The following is a 14584-nucleotide window of genomic DNA, read 5'->3' on the forward strand; positions in this document are numbered from 1 at the left end:
AAAAAAAAAAAAAAAAAAAAAAAAAGGAAAATAGAAAAAAAAGAAAAAAGGCTCTGCACTCACCAGCTGCTGCAGTGGCTGTCAGGGCCCCTGGGGGCACGTGGCAGAGCCCCCCCATGCAATGTGGGGCAGTGAGGGGCAGTGGGGATTGCCCCCTGCCCCGGCTTGGCAGGAGCCGGTGAGTGTGGGACTCTTTTTTTTTTTTTTTTTAAGGGCTGAGAAGCTGGGGCTGGGAAAGCAGGTGGGGGGTGGGGCCTGTCTGATCCAGAGATTCAGCCGATTCAGCGGCGGCTGAATCTCCGAAACAGATTCGACTGAATCGATTCAAGGAAGTGATTTGAATCACCAAACTGAATCACTGTCGGCCGAATCCAAAGAAATACTAGCCGCTTCGTACTGCCCTGCTGTCTCTTTCATTTTAAGGAGAAAGGAGATAGAACAAAGGAAAGAGGAAGGTTGATTGAAAATAAGGAGGTTGTTCACCCCTTGTTCCCTTTCAGCTACTAATACCTTCCCACGTACTTCAAAGACCACCCTCAATAAACTTCCAGTTCCCCCATTGAAAGTCTGATACTATAACCCATTTGAAAAATGAAGATAAGAGTGCAGATAAGCATTTAAAGCTAGCTGAACAATACTTATGATAAATTAAAGAAAAAAAATCTTTAGTAAATGGGCACAATGAGACAGGAAGAAGCCCCAGAAGGGGCCAAAACATCCAATTGGGTCTCAGGGAAACTACAGCTTAACTTTTGCATTCTTGAGGTGCAGACTTATAGGAAGGATTAACAGCCATAAGTGGTTTTACTTCCATGTGTGCTAAATTTCTTAATGTTACAAGCAACAATGCTACCAAAAAAAGGAGTGGGTAATGTTATGCACAAGTATGTTAGCCTTATGCCATGTGAAAAAGGTAATTATACCTTGCATGAAAGGGACTGTGTAAGAGTCAAGAAAAAGTTATAATTTGTTCCCATTTATAGCACTGTACAAACACACTCTACTGTAGGGAAACTGTTCTAAAATACAAAGCTTTTGGGTATCCTCAGGAGCAGAAGACAGGATTTGATGGAGTACTGGATCAAGCGTTCGTTAATGATACTAATAGGAAGACATGAGTCTTAAAATAAGTTGGCTTAGACTACTGAAGAACAACAAATATCATTTAACTAAACTGAGAGAAGGAACAGTCAAGAACCTCCTTAAATGTTTGCTTGACCTTATTTTAATTTACCTGCTGTTAAGTGGGTCGTGTTTACATTTACCCCACTTTGTGGCCTACATTTCAACAGAGGGATAGTCTTGTATCCTGACTCCCTTTCCATTCAAAATCACAAGGTCCCTGCAGAAAAATCAGTAACTACAGTTACATGGATGAGTAGTACTGAATAGTTGTGTTGTTTTCAGTTTTTAAATGAGTTAGCACTTGGAAAGGAGGATCCAGCACTGTTTGTCCTTTGGTAGACTACTACAAAGCCCCCCATATGTCTGCCTTGGTTGATGGACCACAGTTTGAAAATTGCCACCTTATCTCCAAAAGTCAAACAATGTGGAAGATGCACAGGGAGGTAACCAACTTGACCTTTATAAATAGCTGAGTTATGCTTGATTATTTTTTTCTTGTGGCTTGTGTATGGAGAAGCATTTGCTGCCTATGAAACTTTGAAAAGCTTAACGGAAATGAAACAGGAAGTCTGATCCTTTCACAGTTCGTTGATCTGTAAAGACGAGCTGAGTCTGTGAAGATTAAGTTGCTACAACTGACAAAATAGCTTGCTGGAAAGAAACCTGTTTGGGAGATGCAGAGACGTCTGGACAAAGTGGCAAGCAAGAGCAGACAGCAGTTTGCTGAGTTTGAAAGAAGCGGCAAGGCTAACCCATCATCGAAGAAAAGTGTGGGTGAGTTTGTTGCAGTCTCATTCAGGCTCCCTGTAAACTATAAAAAATGTTGGGGATTGCAGTCTTATGAGCACTGTTTATGGATACAGTTTGATTCCTTTTCATTTCAAATGTAACGAAGATGAGCTAGAGGGAAAGTACTCAACTGTGAATGAGGGATTGGAGAAATTAGAGCTATGACTTAACCCTGGCAGGTTATTAGCTGGCTGGAAACAGGTTTGTCACTGTTCTTACTGATCTGTTACAGTAATGTCCATGTCTTTTCTTAAGTTGCACTTGATCTGCTGGCTTTGCATAATACTTGTAGAAGAGTGAAACCAGACAGACAGGAGTGGAAGAAATAACAATGAACAAAAATGGAGAGCATGAGTTCTTTTTTTTTTTCAAAAAAGACAAAACACATCTATTGCCTAAAAAACCATTAAAATACTTTAATAATTGCCCAATGTATATTCCCATCTAAGAAACACGCACCTAAGAAACACCTGTTCCCATCTAGGAAACACCTTAGTTGCCTCAGTGATGCTGTTTGGTTATTAATGGAAAGAGAGGTAGTTTAGGCAATTGTGACCTGAAGAAGTGGTGCTCAGGAGGGCCTCCATAAGGAGTTCCATGGTATAGGCAGGCAGGCTTATGGAAGACATTCCTTACAAGACAGAACATACATCCTTTTCAAATAGTAGTGTGCAAAGCTGTCTAACCATCTTAGAACCATACTGACATTGCTATCACTCTGCATATGCACCTGGACAAGGACTTGGAGCTCTGGAAACCTGAATACCATAGTGATGAATTCTGTTTATAGGTAGTGGTCCTTAAAACGTCAGTGTTCTATTAGTCTTCAACTGGAATGATAGGAAACATTGTTAAATCTTAGCTATTGTTCTTAAGAATGCCTTTTGCAGAAGTTTCCTTCTGCCTTCCTATTAGTATTGTGTATCCTTTTGATGAATGCATAAATGCAGTGGTGGTGATGGGATTCTATTATACATTTGCATGCTGGTGCTTGGCCCCCTTGCGGTCTAATACGTTTCTTTACTAGCTTCCTTGGGTGGTTTTCCCTAACTTGTTCCAAGGGGTTAACTTTCAAGCAAGTTTTCTTAATTCTTCTTGGCACTGCACTGCCACGGGACACTTTCAGTTCCCACCCAAATTGCAGTAGAAATGATTTTCCACTTGGAAAGTATTTTTCTCTTTTTGTACCAGAGACCTGTGTCAGAGACCTGCATGGAGATGAATTAAACTCGCCTGTAGTAAAGCCAGATTAGTGGCAGGAGGTGCTAGAAGTCTTCTCCTAAAAACTGTAAGGCTTATGCAAATCCATGGATGTGAGAGGCAGAAGTGTTACTGAGCTTGGAGTCAAGATGAAGACCCAGCATTGAGGTTAATTGGATACATGCTTCTTTTACTTGGACTTTGTATTATGGGACAGGTGGGTTTTTTTCCCTCCCTCTCTCAAAGACTTAGTCGTTACATGGAAGCTAATTTTGGACATGTCTCTACACTATGAAATCTTCAAAATAAACTAGGAGAGCTTCCATGCAGTTGGGAAGAGGTATAGAGTTCTGATCTGGTTGGAAAGCACCAGAACTGACCTATCCAAAAAGAATAGATGCCAGTGGCTGAAACTGGAAGAGGGGGAACTAAGGTATACGGCAACAGGTACCACCGTGATCCTCCAATGACTACAGCAGGACAGGACTTTTATGGTCTTATGGCTCCAGCTCTAGAACAAATTCCAGTGACTTGAGCCTTACTAGCTGGATGCTAGGGAAACTGCTTTTGCAGCACTAAGTTCTATTTTCTCACAGGTCTTTGTAAAGAGAAAAATACAATCATCACAAATTAAATCTCCAAATTCAAAGCCATTGGTAACGAATTTCAATAAAAGCAAGATTTAGGCCCACCATCTACAAATCATAGTATTATTAGGCTACTGCCAAATAGCATCACTAAAAAGGCATGTGCCAGCGCTGCTGCACAGTAACTATATTTACTGCACATTTATTTAGTACTTGATTATACAAATACTAAATTAAATGTGCAGTAACCACTGCACATTAATGAATGTGTAGACACACCCACTGTGTCCAAATTGGTATGCTAAGGCTTTTTTTAGATGGCAATTTTACTCTTGATATTTCTGTTGAAAGAGCTCTGGCAGGATGCAAAGTTAGATCATTCTTTACCATTACATCTTCTCTGGATTCAAGGCAGCTCTTGTGTAATACTCATTTACCAAATTCTCCTGTTTTTAATATAATGTTTCCATTTTTCCTTTAGTTTCTTAGTTTTGAAGACAAAAGTGGGGGGTGCAGGGAAAGAGGGTATGTAGAGTGATTTTCCATTATCCATAGTCTTCTAATAGTGTAATGAACTCAAGTGCTGAGTTTTCAGACAAAAATTCGTGTAGTACTTCACAGTATTTTAAAAACAAACACTAATAAATTGGCATCCATCCATAGGCTGGAGCAAACTATTTCTTCCCCATTTCCTTTTAAGGAGGAATCATTTAACAGCCCATTGGACAATGTAGACAAGACCTTGAAATTAACTTTTATCTCCTTTTAAGCCTTTAGCAAAGAGAAAAACCTTTGCCAATGCCTCTCCTTAGAAGTAACTTAAAAATGAGCTCTTCTGTCCGCAGATGCTTTACCTACAACCATATCAAGTGACACCTAAGCCTGCTGTGACTGAAAGCAACTAGACAGGAAAAATTATTTTGGTTTGACAGTATACAGCATCTTGTCACTTTGTTGCTTGCAGTGAATGGGATGGAAACCCTGGTTAAAAATTATAAGAAAAAATATTAGCATAAAATGAAAAATTAGCAGGAGGATTCTGGGGCAGATTGCAATGCTGGATTTTGGATTCATCTTGCCTAGCTAGATTTCAAGTTGTCAGATTCAGTCTCCCTCGTGATCCTAAGGGAAATAGTTGAAGAAAACAGAAAGGCACCACCCAAATAGAGGAGAAAAAATTATTTCTAGTAATAAAAAGGAAGTCTGATGATTTTGCTGGGAAGAAGAGGTATCCAATCCCCCAAACTTGAAACAAACTTATAGTATTTTGTACCACCTTGGCTGGACCTGCTTATTAGACTAGGATACTGTCCCTGCTTCCCTGCATGGGGGAGCAGGGGCAATGGGAAACATTGCCAGAGGACCCACATTTGAGGCGTGAGTTTTTCTTTTTGGTTCTACTTTAAATGAGTCACAGTTTGGCCCAGTCCCTTTGGGGCCTGAAACCCCTGAGAGGGCGACTGCCTTCCTGCCCCAAACCTAGGAAGAGATGAAAGAAGCCGTGATACTCGAGTGTTTCGCGGGTGCGGCCCCGCGGGTCTCCCTGAGCACCACTGCTCCCAGGCCCGCCTGGGCAGGCAGCTCCACAGCTGCAGGGCCTGCCTGCCACATAGGCAAGCCGCTGGTGCCCGCAAGGGTGGCACCTCCCCCTGCCTCACAGCACTGCCTGCGAGCTTCTCAGGGATCAAAGTCCCCCCTGCTGCCCGCGGGAGGGCTGTGGGCTCCTGGGGCATCGCTCTTGCGGGGCGGGGAGAGCAGCCCGGCTGCCCCTGGGGGCGGGGACCGGCCGCAGCTCCTCCCGCAGGAGCCCGCCCTACCCTGCCTTCCTGGGTGCTCGGGCGGCGGCGGCAGCGCTGGGATCCCCGCAGGTGAGAGGCTTCCCCCTCCGCTCCCCGCAGCCCTGCTCCTAACTCTAGCTCCCCCGGCTCCGAGGCTTGAGGTGCTGCCCGGCTGCTTCTTGAGCGCTTATTAGAAGCAGCTTCCTCCAACCTCCTCCTCCGCCCAGGCGTGCTCCCCACAGAAAAGGGCTGGTACGCAAAGAGAAGGAGCAGTGGCTGCCTGGAGCCCGGAAGTCAGGAGGAATTTGTCTCTCCCCAGCCTGAAGTCTGCTCTAAATCCTTAAGGGCCCCTTCTGCATCCCAGACTTATAGAAGAGGAGGGTTGGTAGGGTTGCCAACCCTCCAGGAGTTAGATAGAAATCTCCTGCTGAGAGTCACCCGGGGGCAAATCAATGAAAGGGCATTCATTCAATATTAAATGTTGAATCTGATACCTACAGGAGTCCAGTGGGGTTTTTTAATGTAGTAGTCATGTGCATTTGCCTTCCTGACGTCATGACTCATTCATGTCATCACAATGAAACCTCCTAGAATAGATTCAGAGTTGGCAAACCTAGTAAGAAGGGACCTCAGGAGGTCACATCTAGTCTAGCCCCCCTGCTCAAAGCAGTACCCTCCCCAGGTAGAACATCCCAGCCAAGGCTTTGTCAAGCTAGGTTTTAAAAACCTCCAAGGATGGAAATCACGCCACCTCTCTGGGTAACCTGTCCCAGTGGTTTACTGCCCACCTCATGAGAGAGTTTTTTCCTTGTATCTAACCTAAACTTTCCTTGCTGCAACTTGAGACTGTTGCTCCCTCATTTTGTCATCTGCTACTGTTGAAGCTGGCTGGAAACAGGCTCTAGAGTTGTTACCCCTCTTCAAGCACTGCTTCTCTAGCTTGATACTGGGGGAGTCCTTTTAATGGGTGATCATTGCTTTGCATTTGTGGCCAGTCACAGGTTATGGCATGGTTCACTAGCATGTTGCTTGACGTATGCAATGTGTGGCAGGGGCCTTAGTATCAGCCCTAGGAGGAGAGGGCTTTTTTTCCCCTTTGTTTAGCAAGGAACAGAGGTTGCAGGTGCACCTGCTAACAGGTCACTGCATATAGGTAGGCCTTGGCTCATGTTCAGCTACAGTTATATGTTGTCAAGCACTGACTGTAGCTGGTTGGCTCTTTTTATAGCAGGAGAGTCAATTTCTGGTGTTATGATTACTCTGCACCTGTGGTCCATCTGAATTTATTGTGTGATTAACTAGTTAATTGTAAAATGTATGTAACATGTAGCAGGGGCCTAAGTTGGCAGAGCCAGGGGGTAGTTCCCACTTTGGGTTAAAACAGCCTGACTAAGATAAAGTGCTTTCTTTATACTATCCCTTTCACTGAGGTTTGAGAAAAGGGACAAAAAATTGCTCTGGCATTGTTATAGTGCGGGATGGTCAAAATAAGCCTGCAGGCCAGATTCAGCCTGCGAGACCATTCTATCTGGCCTGCAGGGCCCCTAAAAATTTAGAAAATTAATATTATCTGCCCTTGGTTCCTCTCAACAGCAGCCCCCTCCCCCAGCCAGAAGCCCCACGTGGCTGCCCCTGCTGGAACCACAAGTAAGGAGGAAGAGGGGGGGAAGGGCAGGGGAGGACCCTGGGCAGGGAAGGAGACCGGGGAAAAGCTGAGTGGCGGGGTGGGGGGAAAGTGGCCCCTTGCCTGCCCAGTGCCTGCCTGGGGCTGCCTATGCCTGCTCTGGACAGCCCTGTACGGGCTGCGAGCGGCTGCAGCAGGGAACACTGGCCACGGGGTGGGGGAGGAACTACATTTCCCTGGGCTCCTTCCTGCCTCCGCCCCTTGACAGGTGCCCCGCCCCTTGGTCACCATCTTGGGACCAATGTCCCAATGTCCAGGGCCAGCACCAGCACTGGTGGGTCCCAAAGCGGAGCACAGGCTGGCAGGGGTCTGTGGAGCTGGGCTGGGCTGGGCTGGGCTGCACCATCAGGGAGAGAGGGGAGCTGGCCCAGCTCCATAAAGCCCCTGTTGGCTGGGACCCTGTGCTCCTGCCACCCTGCTCTGGGCCCTGCTGGCACTAGCCCTGGGACACCAGTGCGGGCTCCATGCTCCTGCTGGCTCCCCGCCCACTCACTCCCAGTGCCCCCCAGCCCTGCAGTACACAGGGGCAGCCCACAGCCCCAGCTCCCTGCTCTCCGGCAGGGAAGAAGCTGGTGCTGAGCATGGGGAAAATCAGCCCCATGGCCAGTGCTCCCTGCTGCAGTCACTCTCAGCCCATGTGGGGCTGTCCTGAGCTGGCACAGGCAGCCCCACGTGGGCTGCAAGTGGCTACAGTGCGGGGTGCTGGCCACGGAGCAAGTGAGGGGCAGCTTTTCCCCACGCTCAGCATCAGCTTGTGACCTGACCCTGCTTCCAGCCTGGGCTCCGTGCCAACTCTGGGCTTGCTGGTTGGGGCTGTGCATGGCGGCAGCAGCTGCAGCCCCCCCATGTGCCGTGCCAGACAGTGTTGCCTGCTGCTACCCATGTGGCCCTCAACAGCCTGCCAAAACTGGGTAAGCGGCCCCCCACCTGAAATAATTGCCTGCCCCTGGTATAGTGACTCATCTACTCCCAACAGTAGATGAGTTAGCTGGCGAGGGGAGCTTCTGATATGCCATTGTAGGTTTAAGGAATCCGAAGCGCTCTTGGCAATAGGTGTAACTGCTCTCAGAAGGTTCTAGAGAAGAGACTAGGATGCTTAGTTTCTTACCATGCTTTTTCACCTTGGCACAATTTAACAAGAAAAGAGTACTGATTTGAGTTAGGTTAGAGAGATGGGTAATTTCTTGTTAATAGAAAAAGGGAAAGTATGTGGAGAGGAGGGAGTATTTTGAAATGATTTACTCCAGAAAAGGATTTTCTTTTGTGTGTGATTTCTCTATTTGAGAATCAAATGTTAGATATAAAGCACTCAAAGAGTTGTTCATTTTAGGACTGTAGTGGACACATGATGGGGAAAAAACATTCTCACAAGAGATAATTTTATCTTTTTCTTTTCTTTATTGCATGTGTAGAAATTTATTAACAAAATCATAAATAATAGTGTAGCTTCTACAGCCGACTCAGCCTCCAAGGACAGGCTGATAAGACTCTGCAATAACCAAATCCTATTCACTTTTAAGTCTAAAGTAAGTTTCCTCCCTATTAGTTACCATTTCAAAACAAACATGTAGCCAAAAACCAGTTTTGAAATAATTAAGAGTTTTCCCACACTAACCTAATATTCACAGTAAAAAATTCCCACCTGCGCGTGCATCTTGTCTGTAAACTATAAATCACCTCTAACAGTTTTATTCAGGGCCTCTGAGTTCGTTCAGAGTGCCCAGCATGCTGAATAAATTTTGAGATTGACAGCAACTCTGTGTCTTTGGGAATAGCTCCGCAAGGGGTCACAAACTCCTCAACACACTGCTAAATGTTAGCAGTGCCCAAGTCCTTCCTACTCCCTTTCAAAATACAAAAGTGAAGGGAGACAGGAGCAAAAGCAAGAGTGTGCATGAATTCTAAAGCCATAACAGAGGATTTTAACGTGCAGCTGTTCCCCTTGTCCTCCTTACTGGTCACAGCTACTGATGAAGTGAGCTCAAGTTCACGGAAGCTTCTGCTATACATCTCTGATTTAGTTTCTCTATAAGGCCCAAATCTTCTCTGCCTTCTGCAGCTACAATAACCAGTGAAACTAACTCTCGGCCTTTGAAGTTTTGTGGCCATTCTGATTGACCCTCTTAGGTTTTAGAAAACATGTGTCACCAAGTAATGTTACAGGTTGAGGGTAGGTTTCTGGTTTAATTGCTCTATGTTCATCATTCTCACAACACTGTCCCACTCGCTGACTGAACTATGGAAACTGTTCTTCTCTCTCTAAAATATACCTTTAGTTTCTGAAAGGGGCAGAGGAGCAATTTTCAAGCTATTCATAGCAAATACTCAGCTAGTTATTGTGTTAATTTCTTAATCACCTTTCATGAACATGTTTTATACTTCAAACCTGTTCATTTGTGTCTTCGTAAGTCCAACATGAGATAAATGGCCTATTTAAACAGGTTAGCCTGTTCTTGGGCTCTAAAACTGCTTTATGAATCTCTGCAAAAGGGAAAGATTTCTTATGCTGGTATCTTTTATTGGACCAGCTGTGTAACAGAGTTAGACAAGCTTTTGAATACAACACATTGTTCATCAGGTCATTTTGGAGAGAATGTCCTACAGTGTGTGTTTTTGTGTGTGTGTGGGGAGAGGGATTGAATGACGTCAGTCACTGACATGGTGCTATCAGTTAGTACAGGGGTAGGCAGCCCCTGGCATGGGTGCCAGAGCGTAGCACACCAAGACATTTTGCTTGGCATATGTGCCTTAGGGCAGATGGTGGAGAAGAGACTGAGGCTGCGCTGCCATAACAACGAACATGGTTCCCCCACCATCCACCCCAGCACACCAACATCTTACAAGTCAAGTTTGCGGGTTTTTTTGTCATTCTGCCCAAAAACATTGCTGACCCCTGAGCCCTAGGGGAAGTGAATCAGGGCGACTGCCCCAGGCTGCACGGACAGTGCTGTAAAGGTACCACCAGCTCCGCCATGGCTGCCGCACACTGCTGACTCCATGCTCCGGCTGCTTGCCACCCCCGGTCCCACATGGGCTGATATGCCCCAGATCCCGCGCACTCTTAGGGAGGGCTCTGCCCCTAAGCTAGTGAACTGGCGGGAAATAGTATGTGAAACCAGAAACATGTATTTGTGCCATTGCATCAACAATTGTGATCAAATAAGGTCTCTGCTAACCTTCCATAAAGATTGTGTTGATAGTTATTTTTAATATGTTGTTGTTCACAAACATATTTCTTGGGTTTTAAATTTTCCTCCCTGTCTGGTTGTCATTCCATAGTTTACAAAGCACTGACAGAAGGCACAGAAGTGAAGTATATATTGTTTGTCCACACAAAAGTGTCACACTGCTCAACCTCCACCAGTGCATTTAAAATAGTACAAGCCTTACCTGTAGCTGCAGTTATAATGGCACTTTATCTCCTGCTTCAACTGTGAACCTAGATAACATTACCTGTAAAGCAACTATAAGGCTTTTATGATTGAGTTATGGAGACAATATGAATTCTGAGCTATAGTAAGTCATTAAAGCCCTTACATTAATCTGAGATAGCGCATGTGACACCTTCACTAATGGCCTCTAAACAATGTGCATCTCTTTTGGCTTTGCTTGGTTAGAGGTAGAGTGGACTAATGGTGGTTTCCTACAGCTCAAGGGTGGATAAAATCATTTTAAGTGCATGCATAGTATAATGGAAACCTTTGCCCACAAGTTCTGATACTTGGCAAATGTAGGTCTTTGCGTGGGTTGTTACTACAGCATTTGATGTAGGATGTGATAGCACAGTGCTTCCTACAAAGATATAGTAACAGTTAATAATTAACTGTTGCTATAACATTTCATTATAATGAATCCATGTATACATTTTTTCCCATGGATATGATCAAGGTTTTAAAACTACTGGAAGATGGGTGTAAATATTTGTTAAAACCCTTTTTCTGTCTTTATGCATCATGGACTTGGGTAAGTCTGTTCATGGTACTGTTTACTTGTGTGCGTGACTAGATCGTTATACTCTCAAGACTTTACTTAGAGGGAGATGCATTATGCTTTGTACATAATGCTAGTTTCAGTGATACATAAGTCAAGCAATGTAGAATGAAATTGGAAGGTCAAGGGAAACAGTTATAGACAAGAGAGAAGAGATCTGCTGGGGCTGTCACCTGGGCTCTTGGCTGCCCTTGCAGGAGCAAGCCACAGTGCTGCTGGGACTCCAGCACCACTGGTTGTGATCAGATGCTTGTCTGCAGCTGTGGGAAGGTGTCCCTCCATCAAGGCCGCAGGCCAGGTGATGTCTGCAGGCCATACGTTTGACCCCATACCCTAGAGGTTAGGGCATAGAGGTGAAAATTGTAGGAAAGTGATATCCAGATTTCCAGCTCTGCCACTGATTCATTGGGAGATCTTGGGTCAGCTATTTAATCCTTCTGTTTCTGTTTTCCCCATCTGTAATACAGCAGTGCTAAGTTTCAACACTTTGAAGTAGCAACACTTTGAAAAGCAATTTATAGTTTTCCACGAAAGGCGCTATAGTGTAACCTCAAACTTTTGCTTTCACATGTGGCACATGCTCGAGGCTCTGAAAGTAATTACAGGTTTTATGGTTTGCTCTTGCTCCTATGTTCATTTTAAAGTTGTGATTGATTGGTTAGGCTGTTACTGCTATGCAGCGGTCAGCTGCTGCTGTGAGAACATAGTAAAGTCAGTTTGTTTCCTTCTTTGCATGCAGTGTTTGTACAGTTCCAGGGGAAGCTTCATAACCAATAGCCCACTGACTGAGCCCTCTATCACCTTATCTCTGTTGCAAACACAGACCTTTGTGGGGGGGGGGGGCGGTTCTATTCCCCACTAAGCATGGTTAAAAATGATGCTTTGAAGTCCAGCATTTGCAGTCAAGTAATTTGCTGCTTTGTTTAATATACTTTAAGTTTTGGTTTCATTTCTTGTCACTTGCTTTAAAATTGTAATTCCTTTGACTGTGGTGTGCTCACCGAAGTTTGGGTTTTTAAAATTGTTAGCTCCAGATACTGACAATGCTTTTAAATGTAGTTCATTTCTAAAAACATGTCTGTTATGGCTGTGCTGCTGGTATTCCAAGATTACTACCTCTCAAAAATTGCTTATAACATTTTAAAATTTACACATTAGAAAAAAATCCTCACCAACTAGCCTTTCAGAACCAGTTTGCCATCCAAAAGTCAGTTTTAATTAGAATCTTCTTTTAGAGAGAGCTGTAAAATTCACCCCTTTATCTTGGTCTTTCTGCCTAAGTAAGAGTTGGTTTCTTAGCTGACATGTAAGAAGCAGGAAGGGGTTACCATCTTTTAGTTCAGTATACAGAGATTTATTATGTTTTCTGTTCAAGGTCTCCAAATATGTCCTAGCAATAGAAAAATATTAGAATTAGAATTCTAGCAACAGAAAAAAAAACCAAAAAGGGAAGAGAGGTTATTGGTAGAGCAATAGTTACCTTAAACTATAAATTTAACTACATCCAAATCTCATATAAATATGAATTCCCTCAGCCAGGAAAGGTAGTACAGTGTTTTCAACAGGCACAAGCAAATGACTTTAACCACAACTTAAAAGGGCACGGTTAACTTAAATGATGTTTGTGTGGAATATCCATACTTTGCACAAGGGAAAATATTTCAAAATAAGTGTGTCTATACAGGGAGTTATACCAGAGTAACTATACTGAACTAATTTATATTGGCATACGTATTCTGATATGTATTGCCATGTATCTACAAATTTAGTCTGTGCAGGGTCTTTCTCAGACATTCACTGCTCTTGGTAAGAAGGATCTCATGGATAACATGTGTAACACTGCTGTGTAACTGGATCTTTTCACTCATGAAATAGAAAAGAAGTAGGAAAGTAGTGCCACAAAAGTAGGTATTATTTTTGATTATATTAATCTCAAAACACCACACAGTGCTTTATTATGGGCAAAATGTGCTAAATGAGAAACAGCTGCAGGTTTTGGTTTCCTTTGTAGGGTGGGACATGAGATTATAAGATCCTTCTCCAAGGATTTTTTGAGCATATATTAACTTTTTCCCTGTTGTTGCAATGGTAAAGCATTGGCAGTGCCCCCGTCTCCCCAGTTTTTACCTGCGTTCTTGGTGTTTCAGCTATTATTCCTTGTAGTTATGCATGAGGGTTTCACATGGTGGCTTTGGGGATTTCTCCAGTTACGAGTTACCTGTAAATGCAGGGGCCCAGAAGGCTTATGTCCCTATGAAGTGGCTTTCTTAAAGAGCTGTATCCTAAAGGCACATGTGGAGGTGGTACCATGAACAGACTGCTGTAAAGTTAGTCTTTCAAGCAACAGTTACTTTCCTATACCAGCATGGACCAACATGCCACTCACCTATATCAGAAGATGGAGGTGAGACCAACTCAAATTACTCTAATGTTAGGAGGCAGAAGGAGGCTGGCTCTCTTTAGAACCATTTTGCGTAAGCAGTGGCTGGCAGGTCTCTTCTTGTTCCTAAAAGGCTGGTGGTTGTGGACAGTTGGCTACAAAGCACCCTTGGTGGGAGTGTGTCAAGGCTGTGGAAAGATTAAAACCTGTAGGTACTGTAGTTCTGTTGGCAAAACCTCTGTGAGGATGCAGCAGAGGATGTGTAGGCATGTTCCTGGCATTCAAGCAAGCTGGGTAGCTGTGGCAGCAAAACAGTTCCTTCTGCTGGAATAGTTGCATCCAAAGCAGGAAACCCAGCCACCTTAGCCCTGGAGCTCAAGCAGCAGTTCCAGCAATTTAGAAATGGCCTCAGTCCAATTTTGTTTTTCTTTTCCTTTGGTTATTTTAGTCCTGAGGTTCCTGGCTTACTTGTGGGATGTATTGGATGAGCAGAGGTTGCAAATTCATTCCATCTGTCCTGAAATAGTGGTTTTGTGTGGCACCAGTCTTGCTTTGTCGTCCCCTTTCAGCTGTATGTCACAGGCCAGCTAGGCACTGTGAGTACATCAATTTAGTTGCAGACTGACTGAGCACTGCAACTTTATTAGCCACTGGGCTTTTTGGTTCGGGATCGAGAAGGTGATGTTGGAAAGGAAAGAAATGACAAGTTTCACTTACAAAACAGAATGAATTTTACTTATGCCAACAAAAGATATAGTTTGCATATATAATAGCTAATAAAAAGGTTAAGCTAATAAGCAGACAACATAACAATAAAAATTAAAATTGACAATGATAATAAAACAGGTAAAGAAATTAACCAAGAGTTCCCACTTGGTTAGTAACTTATTGGTAGTCCCTCAGTTAGAAGATGCACGGCAAGTTGAATCAGCGAAGTCAGACATCTCTGAACTGGGCTGTTTGAAGGATACCGGTGGAAGCCCCTCAGTTAGGATCTGGTTCTCACTCACAGGGAGTAAGAGATATCTGTGGGGTATAGGACAGCAATGAC

The 14584-nt window shown here is 44.1% G+C and overlaps 1 protein-coding gene across 1 annotated transcript in view; it reads left to right on the forward strand.

Moving 5' to 3' along the window:
* Positions 1 to 1714: 1714 nt before the first annotated feature.
* Positions 1715 to 14584, forward strand: part of FAM105A (family with sequence similarity 105 member A) — a 46002-nt gene continuing 33132 nt past the window's right edge. The window contains exon 1 of the mRNA XM_019521293.1: positions 1715 to 1899. Within this exon, the coding sequence (XP_019376838.1) occupies positions 1800 to 1899 (100 nt within the window). The 5' untranslated portion in view covers positions 1715 to 1799. The remainder of the gene's footprint in view (positions 1900 to 14584) is intronic.

This window comes from Gavialis gangeticus, unplaced genomic scaffold (genome assembly GCF_001723915.1).
Source record: "Gavialis gangeticus isolate Ggan-Ray unplaced genomic scaffold, GavGan_comp1, whole genome shotgun sequence".
NCBI classification, from domain to species: domain Eukaryota; kingdom Metazoa; phylum Chordata; order Crocodylia; family Gavialidae; genus Gavialis; species Gavialis gangeticus.